Source organism: Salvelinus namaycush, chromosome 29 (assembly GCF_016432855.1).
Source record: "Salvelinus namaycush isolate Seneca chromosome 29, SaNama_1.0, whole genome shotgun sequence".
Taxonomy (NCBI): Eukaryota; Metazoa; Chordata; class Actinopteri; order Salmoniformes; family Salmonidae; genus Salvelinus; species Salvelinus namaycush.
Window position 1 is genome coordinate 26,925,302 of NC_052335.1, and position 20,458 is coordinate 26,945,759.

The window sequence follows — 20,458 nt, forward strand, 5'->3', positions numbered from 1 at the left end:
AAAGGTCTTCTATGCCATCAAAAGGAACATAAAATTCGACATACCAATTAGGATCTGGCTAAAAGCCATCACCTACAGAAAGATGAACCTGGAGAAGAGTCCCCTAAGCAAGCTGGTCCTGGGGCTCTGTTCACAAACACACAAATCCCACAGTTTATGGTGGTGACGTTGGGTCCGGGTGCCGCCGCCGATGGAACCGGGGGTTCCTCAGCGTGCTCGTCGGGCTTCCACGCCTTAGCTGGCTCGGGAGGTTTCCTTGCCTCGGTTGGCTCGGCAGGCTCCCATCCCACGTCATTCCTCAGATGGCTCGTCGGGCTCCGACACCTCAGCCGGCTCTTTGATAGGTTGACTAGAGTGACAGATGCACCACTCTTTAGTGTTCCATTTCTAGAAGGGTAAGAAAATAACCACACGGCTGCTGACCATAAAAAGACAAAGAAGTGTTTCCAAATTTCGTTATTTTCACAAGAAATCTATGATTAAACTTGTTTGAGGCTTTGGGCTTTGCTTGTCATTCTGTGTCAGTTTTTCCATGGAGGGAAGGTACTAATAAAATGCTCATAAAAAGTAAAATATGTTGTTAATATGCTCGTTATAAGACCATAGGAATGTAGTTTGGGTTCACCAGCTTGTGAGTGGAGTGGAAGAGGTCAAGCTTGATGTGTTTACATATCGACTGCAGTCACTTGAGCTATCTGACTGCCCTCAACAGCTGCAGGGAAGGTGAATGCCATGTCTCTGGAAAGGCTTTCCTCTGACCTCACTGGCTCCAGAAACATGGTATTTGAAAATTACTGCTCAAGTCCTTCAGCATACCAAAACAACAAGGATGAAAAATGATTACACACAAACAAACATTGACGTGTAATACAACCCAGGCGAGACGGAGCGAGGTCCTTTGAAGAAGTTTAACAAGAACAAGATTTGTGTGTTAGAGTCACAGATGTATCAGCTGAAATAACTAACAACTTCAATTGATACTCCAATTAGGAGAAAAGAGAAATTGCTTTCGCTGACCGCTAAGTTTATTGAAGTAAAGTGAAACTTTTTATGTGTTTTGTACATTGACCAGAACCATCTTGCGGACGGCGTCTGAGGCCACAGAGGAGATGGGGATCTCCCCCAGGACCAGTGGCCTGATGGGAAATAGGGCAGAGGTTCCGTTCTGACTCCCCACAGACACTGTGCGTGTACTGGCTTTAGAGAGATCCTCATTGTCCGGTAAGACAAACTCAAATTAGTGACTCTGAGCAACAATCACCATGACCTAGCAGAACATAATAAGAAAAAGCAAGGAGAAAAATAAAGAGACGAGAGGAAAGTCACCCAGATTAAAATACATGGAATGTATGGACAGACAAATGTATCTGTTCTTTACCCCATATGATAAAAACAACATGACGTGTCGCCATTGTGTCGCAACAATATTACAGATTAGAACTATGATAAAAGGACTGTCTCGTGTCCTGCTCCACATAGTGGTGATAGTTCTGGGCTAAATCCATGTTGGATTAATGGGCTCAATGCTTTGATACCTCTAGCATGACCCTAGAGGTGTTTGGTGCCGGTGATCATTATAAAGATAAAACAAACTGACCAAAACTGGTTCATTCTAGTTCTGAATGCTTCTCCACTACAGGAGTATAACATTTGTGAATATGATACAGTAAATAATATCAAAGTGGCTATGCCAGACAGACATCTGCGAGCGGCATTGACTACAGTGAGGGCAGCTCACCTCAAGCTTCTCTTCCAGCTAGTTGAAGAGAGTGACATCCACAAGCAGCAGCTCACCTCGGATTATGAAAGCAGGTAGATTCAAGGACAGGAAGAAGTCCTGGAACATGTTGAACTGAAAACACAAAAGAGTACATAGAGTAGAGTAGAAACAGTGACTTAGAGGGTGCCAATGATGCAGATGCGTGTGTGTGTGTGATGATATAGTACCTCAGCAGGGATCTCAGTGATGCCCATGCCCAGGTCAGCAGACATGACGAAGGCAGTGGCTACACAGGAAGTGATGCAGTCTGTAACAGTTAGAGGGAACTCAGCCGTGGCAGAATCTCTGTTGAAAAGACAAAGCGAGGCATGTAGTCGGTAAACGTAGGATTAATGCATGTACAGTATATTGAAATGACTCATTCACGTGTCTCTTTATCCCCTTGCTCCAGGAGTGTTTCCGTGTGTGTCCACCCCAGGTGTATGTGTTAAAGAACATGGCTCCTGTCCATCACCCTGTGTTGTTGTCTAGCCACAGTCATGTGTCGGGGAAGTCCCTGCGTTCCCGAGGCTGCTGCACCTGGTCCATATCATCAACCTCACCACCAAGGAGTTAGTGAAATACAGTAAGCCCTGCACAGCCAAGACAAGTACTGTATATAGGCGTACTGAGTAGTTTTTGTGCTGCATCTCAAAACTTACGGAATTCAGGTCTCAACTGCTCCCCCATCTTCTCCAACTTGGCATCTGTCAAAACCATGAGGACAGACGTCTGGGAAATTACAGACAACATCACAAAGGACATAAGCAACATGCACATTTTCATAGGAATGTGACATAACATGTGTGATAGCGTCAAGGCATCTGATATGCCTGTCAAGGTCACAGCTAACTACCGTAAAGATGGAGTAGAGATCTCCCATTCGCATGGTGCCGGGGCTGGATGGTCTGTCTTCTGCATGCCGTACTCTGCCAACTCCTCCAGCACCTGAGAAAAGAACACCATCATTCACCAAAGCCCGCTACAATTACAACCCACAAAGCACAACAAAACCGCTTGAATCAAAAAGTGTATTGTTCAAACCAGTTTGGTCAGGTTCAGAACAGCCTGTTTGTATTGACTGTTTACAACTGATGGATACTTGGGTGGGGGCAATAGATAGTGTTCCATAGGTGTACCTGGAAGGGGTATTACAGTAAATCATTAAACATATGTGTGGTGAATATTGAAAGTCAGCCATTGAAAAGCTGTAGTGAATCACAAAATGATGAAGAACTTGCCCTAGACAGTAGTGTCATCACTGGTGCTGTCTGGTCCATGGATCACACCTAGACAGTAGTGTCATCACTGGTGCTGTCTGGTCCATGGATCACACCTAGACAGTAGTGTCATCACTGGTGCTGTTTGGTCCATGGATCACACCTAGACAGTAGTGTCATCACTGGTGCTGTCTGGTCCATGGATCACAGAATGCATCACACTCTTTTGGAAAACAAACAATCTCTTTAAAAACAAGAAGCAAACAGTATATTACTGATTAACAATACCGTTCAAAAGTTTGGGGTCACCTAGACGTTTCCTTGTTTTGAAAGAAAAGCAAATTTTTTGTCCATTAAAATAACATCAAATTGATCAGAAATACAGTGTAGACATTGTTAATGTTGTAAATGCCTATTGTAGCTGGAAACGGCAGATCTTTTATGGAATATCTACATAGGCGTACAGAGGCCCATTATCAGCAACCATCACTCCTGTGGTCCAATGGCACGTTGCGTTAGCTAATATAAGTTTATCATTTTAAAAGGCTAATTGATCATTAGAAAACCCTTTTACAATTATGTTAGCACAGCTGAAAACTATTGTTCTGATTAAAGAAGCAATGAAACTGGCCTTCTTTAGACTAGTTGAGTATCTGGAGCATCAGCATTTGTGGGTCGATTACAGGCTCAAAATGACCAGAAACAAAGAACTTTCTTCTGAAACTCGTCAGTCTATTCATGTTCTGAGAAATGAAGGCTATTCCATGCGAGAAATTGCAAAGAAACTGAAGATCTCGTACAACACTATGTACTAATTCCCTTCACAGAACAGCGCAAACTGGCTCTAACCAGAATAGAAAGAGGAGTGGGAGGCCCCGGTGCACAACTGAACAAGAGGACAAGTATATTAGAGTGTCTAGTTTGAGAAACAGACGCCTCACAAGTCCAGGGACTGCGGTTGAAAATTAGCCGGCTGGCTAAAACCGGCACTTTTACTGAAACGTTGATTAATGTGCACTGTCCCTGTAAAAATAAAATAAACTCAAACTCAAACTCAAGTCCTCAACTGGCAGCTTCATGAAATATTACCCGCAAAACACCAGTCTCAACGTCAAAGGTGAAGAGGAGACTCCTCTGTAAAGTGTCTGTTTTCTTTTGTCCATCTTAATCTTTTCTTTTTATTGGCCAGTCTGAGATATGGCTTTTTCTTTGCAACTCCGCCTAGAAGGCCAGCATCCCGGAGTCACCTCTTCACTGTTGACATTGAGACTGGTGTTTTGCGGGTACTATTTAATGAAGCTGCCAAACTTTTGAACGGTAGTGTATGTGGCAGTCACTTTCACACATGTTTTTAATGCTGTTTTTTTGGTAATGTCATGGTGTGAGTGTGGCCAGTGTGGCCTTATTCACCACCAGGATCCCCATCAGCGACCGGGGCTCAGCCACAGACACCTTGAGGGAAACCTCATCAGCAGGCCCTGTCCTCACTCCAGCTCAGAGACACCTGACAGACAGAGGTCACAGGTCATACTATCACACCTCAACATACTGGGACAGGATAGCAAAGTAAGGATAATGAATTACTATGCTGCTGAACTGAACTGAATGTAACCTATTCTAATGATTAAATTTAGAGATATGATGAAGGACACTGGGTGTTTTTATCTGCTCCTTGACCTGGTGCAGGACTACAAATGTTTAAAGTAAAATAACATATGACAATTAGCTTGTTTTTTAGAACTTGGGCAATGGGAACATGCAGTGCATCATTGATGATCTCTCCATCTGAATGTACACAGTAGATAACAACCTAGTCCAAGGGAGCCCAAGACTCCTCAGAGGTCAGGGAGAGAGAAGCAGAGATACCCGTGTCTGAAGACAGCACCTGGCCCCTGGACATCACCTGGAGACAGGGGGGATGCTAAGGTACTTACCACATAGTGGAACTGAAGTGTCAACTGGAGTGGTACATCAACCGTCAAAGAGTAAAGTTTGGTTTATCACATACAGTTGAAGTCGGAAGTTCACATACACTTTAGCCAAATACATTTAAACTCAGCTTTTCGCAATTCCTGACATTTAATCCTAGTTAAAGTTCCCTGTCTTAGTTCAGTTACGATCACCACTTTATTAGGAATGTGAAATGTCAGAATAATAGCAGAGAAGAATTTACTCTTTTCTTTCATCACATTCCCAGTGGGTCAGAAGTTTACATACACTCAACTAGTATTTGGTAGCATTGCCTTTAAATTGTTTAACTTGGGTCAAACGTTTCGGGAAGCCTTCCACAAGCTTCCCACAATAAGTTGGGTGAATGTTGGCCCATTTCTCCTGACAGAGCTGGTGTAACTGAGTCAGGTTTGTAGGCCTCCTTGCTCGCACACGCTTTTCCAGTTCTGCCCACAAATTTTCTATAGGATTGAGGTCAGGGCTTTGTGATGGCCACTCCAATACCTTGACTTTGTTGTCCTTAAGCCATTTTGCCACAACTTTGGAAGTATGCTAGGGGTCATTGTCCATTTGGAAAACCATTTACGACCAAGCTTTAACTTCCTGACTGATGTCTTGAGATGTTGCTTCAATATATCCACATAATTTTCCTCCTCATGATGCCATCTATTTTGTGAAGTGCACCAGTCCCTCCTGCAGCAAAGCACCCCCACAACATGATGCTGCCACCCCCGTGCTTCACGGTTGGGATGGTGTTCTTCGGAATGCAAGCCTCCCACTTTTTCCTCTAAACATAACAATGGTCATTATGGCCTAACAGTTTCATCAGACCAGAAGACATTTTTCCAAAAAGTACGATCTTTGTCCCCATGTGCAGTTGCAAACCGTAGTCTGGCTTTTTTAATGGCGGTTTTGGAGCAGAGGCTTCTTTCTTGCTGAGCGGCCTTTCAGGTTATGTCGATATAGGACTCGTTTTACTGTGGATATAGATATTTTTGTACCTGTTTCCCCCAGCATCTTCACAAGGTCCTTTGCTGTTGTTCTGGGATTGATTTGCACTTTTCGCACCAAAGTACGTTCATCTCTAGGAGACAGAACGTGTCTCCTTCCGGAGCGGTATGACGGCTGCGTGGTCCCATGGTGTTTATACTTGCGTACTATTGTTTGTACAGATGAACATGGTACCTTCAGGCGTTTGGAAATTGCTCCCAAGGATGAACCAGACTTGTGGAGGTCTACAATTTTTTTCTGAGGTCTTGGCTGATTTCTTTAGATTTTCCCATGATGTCAAGCAAAGAGGCACTGAGTTTGAAGGTAGGCCTTGAAATACATCCACAGGTACACCTCCAATTGACTCAAATTATGCCAATTAGCCTATCAGAAGCTTCTAAAGCCATGACATCATTTTCTGGAACTTTCCAAGCTATTTAAAGGCAGTCAACTTAGTATATGTAAACTTCTGACCCACTGGAATTGTGATACAGTGAATTATAAGTGAAATAATCTGTCTGTAAACAATTGTTGGAAAAATTACTTGTGTCATGCACAAAGTAGATGTCCTAACCGACTTGCCAAAACTATAGTTCGTTAACAAGAAATTTGTGGATTTGTTTAAAAAACGAGTTTTAATGACTCCAACCTAAGTGTATGTAAACTTCCGACTTCAACTTTAGGTAGGGGTAAAGTGACTAGATAATAAATAGCGAGTAGCAGCAGAGTGACTATTGACTATTGTCATGATTGAGGACATTGAGGGTCTCTATCAGCACCAGCCCTCAGCACCTCAAACCTGGGCAGCACTGAAGCAAACACACAGGACATTAATGTTAATGGATTACAATCACACACTACCTCAGCAAAGCTTTCAAAAAGTGTATTTTCTTTCAAGGTATATGGAAGTACACAATCTGTATAGGCTATACAGCTCAATCACAGCATATTTAGTTACAGTCTAAATGTACCAAATTGACTGTGTTTGGTTTATGTAAATAAATAAATGAACAAAATGTCAGGGGAAAGAGTTCACCTGTAGTCCAAATTAGGCTGAATAACAACCAGGTCCATGGCAGGGATGTCAGTGAGTGTCCTCTGGTGGGTCCTCTAACTACAGTTGAAGTCGGAAGTTTACATACACTTAGGTTGCAGTCATTAAAAATTGTTTTTCAACCACTCTATATCGACATAACCTGAAAGGCCGCTCAGCAAGGAAGAAGCCACTGCTCCAAAACCGCCATAAAAAAGCCAGACTACGGTTTGCAACTGCACATGGGGACAAAGATCGTACTTTTTGGAGAAATGTCCTATGGTCTGATGAAACAAAAATAGAACTGTTTGGCCATAATGACCATCGTTATGTTTGGAGGAAAAAGGGGGATGCTTGCAAGCCGAAGAACACCTTCTCAACCGTGAAGCACGGGGGTGGCAGCATCATGTTGTGGGGGTGCTTTGCTGCAGGAGGGACTGATGCACTTCACAAAATAGATGGCTTCATGAGGAGGAAAATTATGTGGATATATTGAAGAAACATCTCAAGACATCAGTCAGTAAGTTAAAGCTTGGTCGCAAATGGGTCTTCCAAATGGACAATGACCCCAAGTATACTTCCAAAGTTGTGGCAAAATGGCTTAAGGACAACAAGTGAAGGTATTCGAGTGGCCGTCACAAAGCCCTGACCTCAATCCTATAGACAATTTGTGGGCAGAACTGAAAAAGCATGTGCGAGCAAGGAGGCCTACAAATCCTGTCAGGAGGAATGGGCCAAAATTCACCCAACTTATTGTGGGCAACTTGTGGAAGGCTACCCAAAATGTTTGACCCAAGTTAAACAATTTAAAGGCAATGTTACCAAATACTAATTGAGTGTATTTAAACTTCTGACCCACTGGGAATGTGATGAAAGAATTAAAAGCTGAAATAAATCATTCTCTCTACTATTATTCTGACATTTCACATTCTTAAAATAAAGTGGTGATCGTAACTGACCTAAGACAGGGAATTTTTACTAGGATTAAATGTCAGGAATTGTGAAAAACTGAGTTTAAATGTATTTGGCTAAGGTGTATGTAAACTTCAGACTTCAACTGTATCTTATGAACAATATAGGGAGGAATCAGAACTTAGGGAAAAGGTCAAGGCGCCTTAACTTAACTATCATTTAACGTTGATGAAAGCACCCTTACCATGAATTGCTTTTCACTCACAAGTTCCCGTAACACAGAGAGACAATGCGAGGGATAACCACATTTCAGCACACTGACAAATGAACTCTGGTTATTGTTTTTTTCTGCCCCTTTGACAGTAAGACTTCAAACTGCTGGACAGTTTGAGTTTGGTTTTAGTTATCTACTCTATAATGATTAAAACAACAAAGGAGGGTTTTGTGTTGTAGTTCACAGAAGACACGTTTCACAGTAGACAATTTTAAATAACACTAATTCATAGTTAGTATTTAGTGTCAATTCATCCTAATGATGAAAACATTTCCAGACAAAAAACACATTCAAACCCCAAGGCTATCTGTGAACAATGGTTTGCAGAATGAAATGCAGAATTGTCCAGATGAAATGTAGCCGGCATCATCCTGAAAAGCTTTAATGAAGATGTAATAGCAACTCAATGTGTTTTTGAGCAGAAATATGTTGGCATGGTCCTTTCAAATTTAATAGGAGTCACATTGATGGAAGTCACAACGGTCCACTTGCCAAGGGGTGGATTCTCAGACAGCTGCTGAAACTCTTTGGACAAAACCCCCAGAACTCTGTCCAATGACAACCACTGCCAGATTATGTTTGCCTTGGGATCCTGGCTCACGCAATTTGAAAAGAAAATGAGAATTATCAACTGTCCATCACAGTTCCATTTCCCAAGGTTCATTCATCTGGCTGCTATCACTTCCACACTGAATGTTCATACAATACCCCCTTGGTATGTTACCTAGTAACATACACCTTAATGATAATATTGATCTTAAAAAAAAAATATTAATAAAAATATTGAACTTTTATTCTTATTTACAATGACGGCCTACCGCGGCCAAACCCGGACGACACTGGGCCAATTGTTCGCCGCCCTATGGGACTCCCAATCATGGCCGGATGTGATACAGCCTGGAATCGAACCAGGGAATGAGATGCAGTGCTTTAGACCGCTGCGCCACTCGGGAGCCCAAATGTTGAGTTGATCTTGCTTTTATGTGGCTGGGTGAATGGACACTGCCATGATCTTCACAACCTGCCCAGGCCTGTAGATGGCCTTGTCTGTCTGAATAAATGTGGACAATGGCAGAATAGGTCAAAGGTCAAAGTGGGTCAGGAGGAAGCAGTATTCAACTACTCTGGCAAACACGAATCTAGGTAAAGGAGTGTTTGTTCTCTCAGACACAATGGTGGATGGTGATACCTGATTTACTTTATTATGTTTGTGGTTGTTTTGCCTCTTTGCCTCTTGTTTTGTATATGCTACACCTGGCAAAAGATAGCCTGAGAAGGCTTGGATCAGGTGTATCTTTTCATGTCTCTGTAAACAAGACAGCGTGGGACCTCATAGTTAATTACCAAAACTCAAGAGGCATTTTCTATGTGCCTGTGATCGGCAATACTGTGATCAGTTGATAGATTTGTATCGTCATTCATACCATGTAAATATGATAGCTTTGAGTGAGTCGGATCAATGCAATAACAATGCCTGTAACATCTAATTGCTACTTTTATTTAATTTATATTTTTCATATTGTATTGGCATGCACATTATACATATCAGAAAAATGAATACTTACTTGGGAAAGAACCAGCAGCTCAATATAACCTTTATAAAGTTGGATAAAGAAAAAGGGAAGTTTATCATCAATTGATTTACAGAACTGGGAGTAATACAAAATCATTATAGCAGAAAATGCAAGGTTGCTGCTTGGTGTGTGAAACAAAAGTCAAGCAAACATTTATAAACATTTATAGAAAATGTTGAGTTGAAAATAATATACCTCCTTGAATTATGGTTGGGTGTGAGGCTACAGTATTGTTACCATTAACAATCTCAGTGATGGTGAGGATAGTGACTGATATTGTGATGGGGCACCAGGCCTTAGCACCCTCGGAACAGAGATCAGGTATGAAGGGCTGGGGGCCGGGCTGGGGCTGAAAGAGGAAAGAGGATAGCGAAATTAGAAAATAGGGGAGGCAATTCAACCATTTTGAATCCCCTTTAACGACAAATAAGTATCTTCTATAATGGAAAAAGTATGGGATTACAAATACATTTGTCTAGAATACTTTTGAAGTGCTATATTTTACCATACCTTGGGGTGAAAACAACAAATAATACAAGAAATCCAAATGCTTGAAACCACTCCATTTGTCTGAACCACACAGCAATGTGCTTCATTGATCAATGGAACCAAGTTGTTTCTGTGACAGTCTCCATACCTGTGCTAAAGTAACTCCACCAACTATACCAAAGAGAATTTCTAGGGAAAAAACACCTCCCTTAAAAAAAGATATGTTCCTGTTAAAAAACATGTTCTTGTTCAATAAATATTTTTGTGTTGTGAAAATTTAAGTTAAATTCCAGCAATTAGATTGTCATTGGCTACTTAACCAGGTATGTTTTTTCCATGTAGCTAATGGTTTTTCGTTTGGCTAATGAATGATTCAGCTATCTATTTGGTTGTGATTGCATTTTTGCAAAGTAATTCAATAATATTTAATTAATTTACCAGCAGAATGTATTTGATGGCTTATTTGTACAAATCATCGAAATGTCATTCTAGACATGGCTCGTCATCATTATATTTTCTCATCTTTGGACTCCCGAGTGGGGCAGGGGTCTAAGGCACTGCATCTCAGTGCTTGAGGAGTCGCTACAGACTCTCTGGTTCGATTCCAGGCTGTATCACAACCGGCCATGATTGGGAGTCCCATAGGGCGGCGCACAATTGATCCAGTGTTTCCGGGTTTGGCCGGTGTAGGCTGCCATTGTAAATAAGAATTTGTTCTTAACTGACTTGCCTAGTTAAAGAAAGGTAAAAAATATATATATTGTGTCCTACTAAAGTTAGTCTGCTATTTTCTCAGTCCAACAGCAGATGGCAGTAAACAACAGGCAATGACACCTCCCTGACGAAGGAGGGCGTCGATGTTCTTGTTGATGCTAAAGTTGAAGGGTCGCAGACACTTTTGCCGCGTTCATGTACTAGTTGGAACTCAGACATTTCCGACTAGCTATAAGTGTATAAGTGTTTGTAATATAGTTATACACGTGCCGCGTTCAACGAATCAGGAAGTGCAATATTTCCGAGTGTCCTTGTTCCAACTAGGATTGAACGCGGCAACTGTACAGGCAAAATGACAACATTACGAGCTTTCACATGCGATGATTTGTTCAAATTCAACAACATGTGAGTTAATTTCTATATTTATAATATTGTTGAATAGGTTACCCATCTAGCTACACCGTCATTATATTTTAATGAACAATAGCAATTGCTTGTGGGCTAGTTGCAAGTATAGCTAGCTAGCCAGAAGTTAATTATCATACGTGCGATGCATAGTTTTAGACTATCTGCTAACGTTAGCTAGTTTACACTAGTCAACTCTTGATTATAAGATACATTATTTGGTATATTTCATGGACAATAATAGCTCACTAGCTAGCTAAGCAAGCTTTCCAAGATTAGCTGGCTAACTAGAGCCAGCTAGCTAACAGTTAGATCGGTAACGCTGCGCATAATGACAGTTCATTCAACTGTTTAGTCCGCTGCACCTCATCGGGGCATTGCATTGAATGCACGAAGCATCTGAGTATTTGTTTCTCTCTTCACAGCAACCTGGATCCATTGACAGAGACTGTATCCTTTCAGTACAAATTGTTCCCCAGCATTGTAATAACATACCACCGTCATGCACAGAAACCCCAGATAGTGCAACGTTAGCCTTTGTATTGTTATCAGGAGAAGACAAGCTTTCCTTAACTTTCTTTCACAGTACGGAATCCCATTTTACCTACAGTACCTGGCCCACTGGCCAGAGTACTTCATTGTTTCAGAGGCCCCTGGTGGTGAATTGATGGGTTACAGTGAGTAGGCCTACATGTCATACACACCTAGCAATATGATGATTGCTTTAGAGAAAATGCAATAGAAAACATAATTGCAATAGCAAAGGCATACACTCTGTGTAGCTTCCATCAAAATGACACTTCTGACTATCCTCAGTCATGGGAAAGGCAGAGGGATCAGTGGCGCGAGAAGAGTGGCATGGCCACGTCACAGCTCTCTCTGTGGCCCCAGAGTTCAGACGACTGGGATTGGCAGCCAAGCTTATGGAGATGCTGGAGGAGATCTCAGAAAGGTGGGGCTGACTTCTAATGCTTCAGGTTACTAAGATCAGGGTTTTGTTCATTTGGCTATTATTTTATTTTACTGAAACGGAGGTAGTACTTCAGCGTTTCCCAAACTCTGTCTTGGGGCCCCGACTGGGTGCACATTTTGGTTTTTGCACTAGCACTACACAGCTGATTCCCCTAATCAAAGCTTGATGATGAGTTTGTCATTTGAATCAGCTGTGTCGTACCAGGGCAAAAACCAAAATGTGCACCCCTTGGGGTCCCCAGGACGGAGTTGGGGAAACACTGGACTACCTGGTCCAATAAGAAACCCTTTGAGTTTTCTTGTACCCTACTGAACAATAACCATGTTAGAGTAGAGCTGGGCGATATGGACAAAAATACATATTGCGCTAAATTGCCTGAATCGATGCGATGACGATAAATAGAACGATAGTTTTATAACACTAATGTGCACCGCTTTTTATATTATCCTTTAAACTACTACTAATATTTTGATGGTTGTAGCCAACAATTGTCCCATTAACAATCACCCATATTAGCAAACTTATTTCATTTAAAGCTTCACATTTCTCTAGTATAGACTACTTATCGTAATGAACGATATCAACAAAATGCCTGCGATAAGTGATCGGTGTTGATCATTTTCAGTTTGTCGTACCAGGAAAGATCTACTTCATTGCCTCACTTATCTGTTTCACTGTTGTTTAGGAAGGGTGGGTTCTTTGTTGATCTGTTTGTGCGAGTCTCCAATCAAGTGGCGGTGAACATGTACAAACAGCTAGGCTACAGCGTTTACAGGACCGTGATAGAGTACTATTCTGCTAGCAATGGAGAACCGGATGAAGACGCCTATGGTAATATGAACCCCTTCAAATCAATGTAAACATTACTGTAATTCAGACAATCATTATGTGGATATGTACTCACTCTTTGTATTTTTCTGCAGATATGAGGAAAGCCTTGTCGAGAGACACCGAGAGGAAGTCCATCATTCCTATACCACATCCTGTCAGACCAGAAGATATAGAATAACAGTAGACGGTGGCTCTGACACTTTTGAAAACAAGTGCATTTATATTTCTCGGTTACCACAGTCACAAAGTCAAAATTGGCTATGGTAAAAATGAATGACAACATACATTTGCTTTTTGTCTTAATTTAAGGTTAGGCATAAGGGCAGTGTGTTGTGTTGAGGGTTAGGAAATTGTAAAAATCAGTAGGGTTTACGACTCTGGTTGTGGCAACAACCATATTTCCACACAGTCTACATTAGAAAATTAAGTGTGAAAAGTGTTATTAGGACTAGTTTTAGGGTGTGATGTGTGAAAGCTTAGAGAATATCATTGTACATAATATTGACAGATCTAATAAGTTATCCTTTGTGAAACTAGGATTTTTGATGACAATGAGTCAGTCATTGTTTGGTGTGAAATTTGAAATGCAATATAGAATTGAAAGGACTTTAATCCAAATTCAATAAATTATTACTTACATGACTCACCCGGGTAATGATAGTGTATCTGCTGCTTTGTTACAACAGTAAGTTCTATGGTTCAAATAAATAAAAAGTTGGATCAGTGTTTTTTTTATTTACACTGTCATTGCACCACAGTAAATTAATGAAACAAAGACATGGAAAAATAATCATACTTTTTTTTAAGCAATAGAAATTACCCAATGAGGTCCCCAACTTGTCCCTATTTGTAATGAGTAAAACATTTTTTCCCCCAGACAAGCTAATCTTTCACTGAGTCCTTATTGCGCTTCCTGGGCTGTTTCTCACCACCATCATTGTCACTGTCACTACTACTACTGCTGCTGCTGCTTCCACTACTGCTTTCATCAGAATCATCTCCGTCATCGTATGTGCTCTCCTTGGTGACTTTTTCAGGCACAGGCTCACTGACTATAGGCTTTTCTGATGATGGTGATGCTAAGTCTTCTGTAATTTCTTTGTCTATTCCTCTCTCTCTTCTGTTTTCTTCTCCCTCCATTTCTTTGCCCCCAACTTTCTCGACACTACCCCTATCCACTCCTCCATTGTTTTCGTCCTCATCATCGTCTTCTTCATCCTCTTCATCATCTTCTTCTTGTTGCTGCCTCTTCCACATCTTGGCCATGGCGAGCAGCTTGAGGTTGGGCTGGTTGGCTGCATCCTCAGGGAAGATGTAGTCGTAGTACTCCTCCCACCCTGCATCTGACTGATGGATCAAAATGAAAAGTCAATTAGTGATCAGCCAAACCACAACACATAAACAAGGGTAATGAATTTATGTTGGATTGGTATGATAAGGCTAAGAGAAACACTACTTACTCCGTCCTCTGCCGTGAGCTTTCTCCTCTTCTTCACCTTCTCCGGCAGCAGTTTCTTAACCCTTTCCCTGGTCGTGTCTGAGCCAAACTCCTGCTCAAACTCCTTCCAAGACTCCAGCAGCATCAGACGCTCCTCCTTCTCCTCACAGCTCCTCAGGCCCTTGTTGGCCTCCTCAAAGATCCCCCTACACCTCTGCAGCCGGTCAGAGTTATCAATGGACAGCTCATACTGGGCATAGCTGATCCAGACCTGCAGGTAACACATTTGGCAAAATTACAAAATGATCAAGTATTGTTTGATGAGTTACTGAGCCACAGTGAGTATTAGGCAGGTGAGTAATGTAGTATGGGACTGTTGGTAGCAAGTTAGTCACTAAGGTTAAAGGGACAGCTCTCACCTTGACGTGCTGTGTGCGCTGCAACAATCTCTTGTAGAGACCTCTGGTATTGTCATACTCTTCCTGCTCAATTTCAAAATCGATGTAGGACTTCCACAACACCTAAGATTTTAAAAGTAAACATTTGAAAGTAAAATACTGTTCAGTGGTATTTCAATTAGTTTTCACTACAATACTTTTTACGTGAAGGGTGTCTTCAGACATGCTGAAAGTGGAAGGCCAATACAGTCAGTAAATAAATGCCCAGGGTGAACGTTTGTGAGCCTGACCTCTGGCATGTCCAGTCGTGGCTGTCCGATGGCCAGCTCGAAGATGGCCCGGGCCCTCTCTGTGTCTCCCAGGATGGTCTCCAGCTCAGAGAACTTGATCCAGGTGGTGCAGTTCTCGGAGGCAAACTCCAGGTACTTCTCATAAAGCTTCCTACATCGGTCAAACTCTCTGAGCTGCAGCTCCAGTTCAATGTAGCCCTTAAACAGCTTGTTCTTTGGACATTTACCAATGGCTGTGCCCTGGGGAGAGGGAGAAGGCCAAATGACAGAAAATGTTGAAACTTGAAGTATCACAATGAAGTATCACAATGAAAAACATAAATCATCAACAGTAGGGACCTTACCAAGCCTCGTCTAGCAGCTTGGAGGTTCTTCTGGCGGATTTCAAACTGTCCGTAGAGTAGCCACATCTTGGCAAACGTGAACTATGAGGAAGGAAACAAAGTAATAAGTTTGATGATTTGTTGATGAATGTTTTTTTGTTGCATATCAAATGTTTTATTAAACCCCATTTCAGAAACAGAGGTGCCATTGATTGTAAACATTGCAAACTACCGATACCTTTTTGTGAGGGATGAGATCCAGACATGCCAGGTACACCTGCCTTGTTCTCTCTGGGTTCTGCCAATCAACACAATAAGCACTGAAATCCACAGGCATATGCACAATGTCACACTTAGCGATGTGAGAATCACAGCCAATAGGGATGTGCATCATTCCCTTTCAAAAGGATTCGATACGTATCTAGATACAGGAATGATACGTTTTAGTTTGAAACGATTTGGTTTGATTAGAGAACGAATTGATGTGATTTGGTTGGATGCACTAACATTTGTTGCATAAACACATTCATTTTCCATTCCAAATTCATATCTGCTGCTGATGAAGCTCATGAGCTGGGCATATCTGAGCTGACTTCTCTGTGTGTAAATTATGTATGTTCACAGTCTATACTAGTATGTAGGCACCTGATCTGAGCCATAAGGGAGACTAGGCATCGACCACCCCACTACCATTATCAGATTAGGGGCATAAGGGGGACTAGACATCTACCACCTATCAGATTAGGAGGGAGGGGACAATGTAGCTTGTTTTTTTTGTCCCCCCACTTTGGTTCTGAAATCACCATCACCCACTAATTAATTTGTCATTTTTGCAGATTAAGTGTTTGAGCTAGTAATGTATCAACATTTACCGTTTACAAATTAGCTATGACATAGCCACTGAAGGAGAGGACGCACCAGTTGTCACAAAAGAGGAGGTACACTATATATACAGAAGTATATGGACACCCTTTCAAATTAGTATATTTGGCTATTTCACACACAAGCTCACAGAATGGGACCGCCGAGTGCTGAAGCGCGTAAAAATCGCCTGTCCTTGGTTGCAACACTCACTACCAAGTTCCAAACTACCTCTGGAAGCAACGTCAGCACAAGAACTGTTTGTCGGGAGCTTCATGAAATTGGTTTCTCATGGCCGAGTGGGGGGGGGGTAATGCCAAGGGTTGGCTGGAGTGGTGTAAAGGTCGCTGCCATTGGACTCTGGAGCAGTGGAAACACGTTACACGTTCTCTGGAGTGATGAATCACCACCATCTGGCAGTTTGACGGACAAATCTGGGTTTGGCGGATGATAGGAGAACGCTAGCAGCCCCAATGCATAGTGCCAACTGTAAAGTTTGGTGGAGGAAGAATAATGGTCTAGGGCTGTTTCTCATGGTTTGGACTATGCTAATTAGTTCCAGTGAAGGGAAATCTTAACGCTACAGCATACAATTACATTCTAGACGATTCTGTGCTTCCAACTTTGTGGCAACAGTTTGGAGGCCCTTTCCTTTTTCAGCATGACAATGCCCCCGTGCACAAAGAGAGAACCATACAAATATGGTATGTCGAGATCAGTTTGGAAGAACTTGACTCTGACCTCAACCCTATCAAATACCTTCGGGATGAATTGGAATGTCGACTGAGCCAGGCCTAATCGCCCAACATCAGTGCCCGACCTCACTAATACTCTTGTCGCTGAATGTAAGCAAATCCCAGCAGCAATGTTCCAACATCTAGTGGAAAGCCTTCCCAGAAAAGTGGAGGCTGTTATAGCAGCAACGGGGGGACCTCTCCATATTAATGGCCATGATTTTGGAATGAGATGTTCGACGAGCAGGTGTCCACATACTTTTGGTCATGTGTATTTTTGGAAGGTAGAAAGAAAGTAATACGAGAGAAAAAAAATGTTAGTGAATCAGTGATTCGTAACTTTTAAATAGATTTTCTGACCGATACATGCTACATTTGGATCGGTTTGGGGTTCGCGGACCGATGCAGTCGTATCTTAAACATTTGAATCGGGGACCGATGCATACCGGTGAATCGTTACATCCCTAATAGCCATTATTTAGACACAGAGGATGCAATGCAGGCCTACCTTGACCTCCAGTTCTTCATATAGAGCGTAGTTTATCCACAGGTAAATGTATCTTCTCCAGTGCCTCTTCTCCTGTATAGGAGGGATATTGGCGATGGCTCTCTCATAGACCTCCCTGGCAGTGTCAGGATCCGCATCACTCTCCACCAGGCGTAGGTAATCAAACCATGCGTCATAATTGTGTGGGCTTGCCTATACAGAAAGAAAAACACAATCCAATAACAAGCCATTAGTGGATAGAATATTGTTTTAATGGGTTATTTTGGGATGAAATCTTTGCAAATCTTCACGGGTTTAATTTACCTTGACTTCCTCTTCATACTGAAATCTCCTCTTGCTGACGATGACGTCCTCGATTCCCCTCCGGTCTCCAAACTTCTTCTCAAACACGGTGTAGAACTTGAAGAGCTCCTGAGCCTGCTGCTTGGGAATTCTGTCCAGGGCGTATTTGTAGATGACTCGAACTCTCTCAAACTAAGACACAAGGGGGAGAAAAGTTGTGTTGTTCTGTTGACCACAGTTGGAGAACACTATAAATGTGTGGGAATAAAACTGACATGGTACAAAGTGTCCGATTTACAAACCTCTTTCTGTTTCTCTTCAAATCTGGCGAAGGCCACAAAAAGGTTCTCATTAACATGCTCCTCGCCAAAGAACTCCACTGATCTTTCAAACACCTTCCTCCCATGGGCGATGTAGCCATGCTTCTCTTCAAAACGGGCGTACTTAATCCAATTCTTCACATCGGGGTGGACAATCACAAGTGCACTGGAGTTAAGGAGCTTTAAAAAAGAGAGATGCACTCTACAGGTATGAAGGTAATACCACTACCATAGGCAATGCATCATTACAAATGTAATCATCTGTTAGAATAAAACACCTGTTACTGAATAATGCATATCTACAGTCAGCAACCACAACTCATTTGCTAATACATTGTAGTAAGTCATTGCTTTAAGCACTTCCCATCAAAAGGATATATCTCTCATAGATGGAGCGGGCCTTGTCGACTTCCTTGTAGCGCAGCTCAAAGTTGATGTAGGAGTGCCAGGCTTGTTCCTCTGGTTCCCACTCTGTCCAGCGCTCAAACACCTGTCTGCAGCCAGCGATGTTGCCCAGCATCTCTTCCATGTAACTGTACTTGTACCTGAAAGGGGGAAAGCAGCAAAAAGAACAGATGAGCGCCAAAAATTGTGCTTTTCTTTAACCTAAACCTTTTTAACCAGATATGCTCAGTTTAGGAGAGATAAAGTTGTTAAGTACCAGAACTGGTTGACACGGGGCAAGATGGTGATGGCTCTGTCCCAGATGTTGCGGGCGTGGTTTACCTGCCGGTTCTTCATCTCCATCTCGGCATACTTCAGCCACAGAGCTATATTTCGGTGGTCTACATCCAGAGCACGCTCGTAAATAGAGCGAGCCCTGGGGGGGAAAGTGTTAAAAAAAAGCTCAGATAACAAGTATCCCAGTCAAAATCCATCTATAACATTCACATCAGATTTCATATACAACAATTATCCCTGTCAAAATCCATCTACATTCACATTAGACTCCATATATGTATGAATCACAAGAATCAGCTTCACAGAGACATTGACAAGCATTAACTTACCTCTGGACTTCTTTCAGGCTCTCCTCCCATTGAGCGTATTTTATCCAGTTGCTGATAACAGTACGGTTCTTTCTGATGTTGTCTTCAAATCCCTAAGAGAAGGAGTCGAGTCCAGTTTGCATCTGATTAGTTCAATGTATTTACTACTGTGTACTTCACAAGATTTGCAGACAACTGAGAATGTTGAAACTGTCTGGTTGGCACACCAACAGAATACCAACAGTAAGACTGAAGTCTGAAGTGTAATGCATGTGTCACTTGGGGTCTCACCTTCCTCTTCTTCAACTTGTAATCGTTCAACTCCTCTTCATCAGTGATCTTTTGCTTGGGTGGCGGTGGCAGAAGCTCGAGCTCCCTCTCTTTTGCCTCCCTGAGCAACTGCTCAGCTGTGATTTGTACCTCTGCAGGAGCTTTGTTTTTCACCTTCACAGCACAAATTAAGACGTTATTTTGGAATTGGATGAAACTAGTTGATTGAAGACAATGCTAGAGTTAGCTACATAGGTAGTACATGTTCCAAATGTAAACAGTTCGTGTAGTTAGCTGGCATAAACTTTAAATAATTAGCTAGCCCTTCCTCGCACACAGTTGGGTCAGATTTCTCGATATAGTAATCTACATTAGTTAAATAAATACAAAATAGCAGTTCTTACATAGCATGCTACCTTTTCGTTCGTTTAATGTAGCTAGAAGTAATCTACATTCGTACCAAAACAAAGCACAAGTCTTGTTATGGTTAGCTAGCTAACGTTACCTGGCTAGGCCATATTACAAGTTCACTAGCTAACGTTAGCTGTTTTTAAACTTTTCGCTACCTTCGCTACTTTCGGTATCCTCTGTTTCCCTGCCGCAGTAGATGCCATTTTACTGGATTGTATGGTAGAGTCAATTAGAATCAACTATTACAACAGAATCGATCAGTTTAGAATATTTTCACAGCGCGCCAGTGGACTCCGCCATGACACTTTCAAACGTGCGCGCGTTGAACGTAACATATGAACTGTAACTCTTCACCCCAAGACGTCACCGAATGTTATGTTTCTATGGTTACACACCACCCATTAGCTGGAGCTAGTACTAGTTTTACTTTATTTCTTCGTTTGGGTTGAATACAGGAGAACAAACCGTTATTGACACTGTATGTTTCAATAATGAGCTAGCTAAGCATGA

General features: G+C 42.0%; 2 protein-coding genes across 2 annotated transcripts; one reads left to right on the top strand and one right to left on the bottom strand.

Annotated features, from left to right (window-relative positions):
* The first annotated feature begins 11,188 nt into the window (after positions 1-11,188).
* Positions 11,189-13,844, top strand: LOC120024331 (N-alpha-acetyltransferase 20). Its single transcript, XM_038968551.1, has 6 exons — positions 11,189-11,320; positions 11,746-11,770; positions 11,907-11,997; positions 12,137-12,272; positions 12,979-13,124; positions 13,217-13,844. The coding sequence occupies exons 1-6, from the start codon at positions 11,268-11,270 to the stop codon at positions 13,300-13,302; spliced, it is 537 nt and encodes a 178-aa protein (XP_038824479.1). The 5' UTR covers positions 11,189-11,267; the 3' UTR covers positions 13,303-13,844.
* LOC120024330 (crooked neck-like protein 1) lies at positions 13,835-20,255 on the bottom strand. The gene is made up of 14 exons (XM_038968550.1): positions 20,104-20,255; positions 19,559-19,711; positions 19,289-19,380; positions 18,940-19,098; positions 18,657-18,823; positions 18,261-18,439; positions 17,980-18,150; positions 17,677-17,868; positions 15,812-15,871; positions 15,595-15,675; positions 15,251-15,490; positions 14,982-15,083; positions 14,585-14,833; positions 13,835-14,471 (listed from the first exon to the last, which is right to left on the bottom strand). The coding sequence occupies exons 1-14, from the start codon at positions 20,149-20,151 to the stop codon at positions 14,007-14,009; spliced, it is 2,358 nt and encodes a 785-aa protein (XP_038824478.1). The 5' UTR covers positions 20,152-20,255; the 3' UTR covers positions 13,835-14,006.
* Positions 20,256-20,458: the final 203 nt, after the last annotated feature.

What these genes read in the sequence shown, in the direction of transcription:
- LOC120024330 (XM_038968550.1), bottom strand. Translation starts at nt 20,151, where the DNA reads ATGGCATCTACTGCGGCAGGGAAACAGAGGATACCGAAAGTAGCGAAG. An exon ending in GGATACCGAAAGTAGCGAAG is followed by an intron (nt 19,712 to 20,103) that starts GTAGCGAAAAGT and finishes TGTGCTGTGAAG; the next exon opens with GTGAAAAACAAAGCTCCTGC. An exon ending in ATCTCATCCCTCACAAAAAG is followed by an intron (nt 15,676 to 15,811) that starts GTATCGGTAGTT and finishes CCTTCCTCATAG; the next exon opens with TTCACGTTTGCCAAGATGTG.
- LOC120024331 (XM_038968551.1), top strand. Translation starts at nt 11,268, where the DNA reads ATGACAACATTACGAGCTTTCACATGCGATGATTTGTTCAAATTCAAC. An exon ending in TTGTTCAAATTCAACAACAT is followed by an intron (nt 11,321 to 11,745) that starts GTGAGTTAATTT and finishes CTCTCTTCACAG; the next exon opens with CAACCTGGATCCATTGACAG. An exon ending in CTGGAGGAGATCTCAGAAAG is followed by an intron (nt 12,273 to 12,978) that starts GTGGGGCTGACT and finishes ACTGTTGTTTAG; the next exon opens with GAAGGGTGGGTTCTTTGTTG.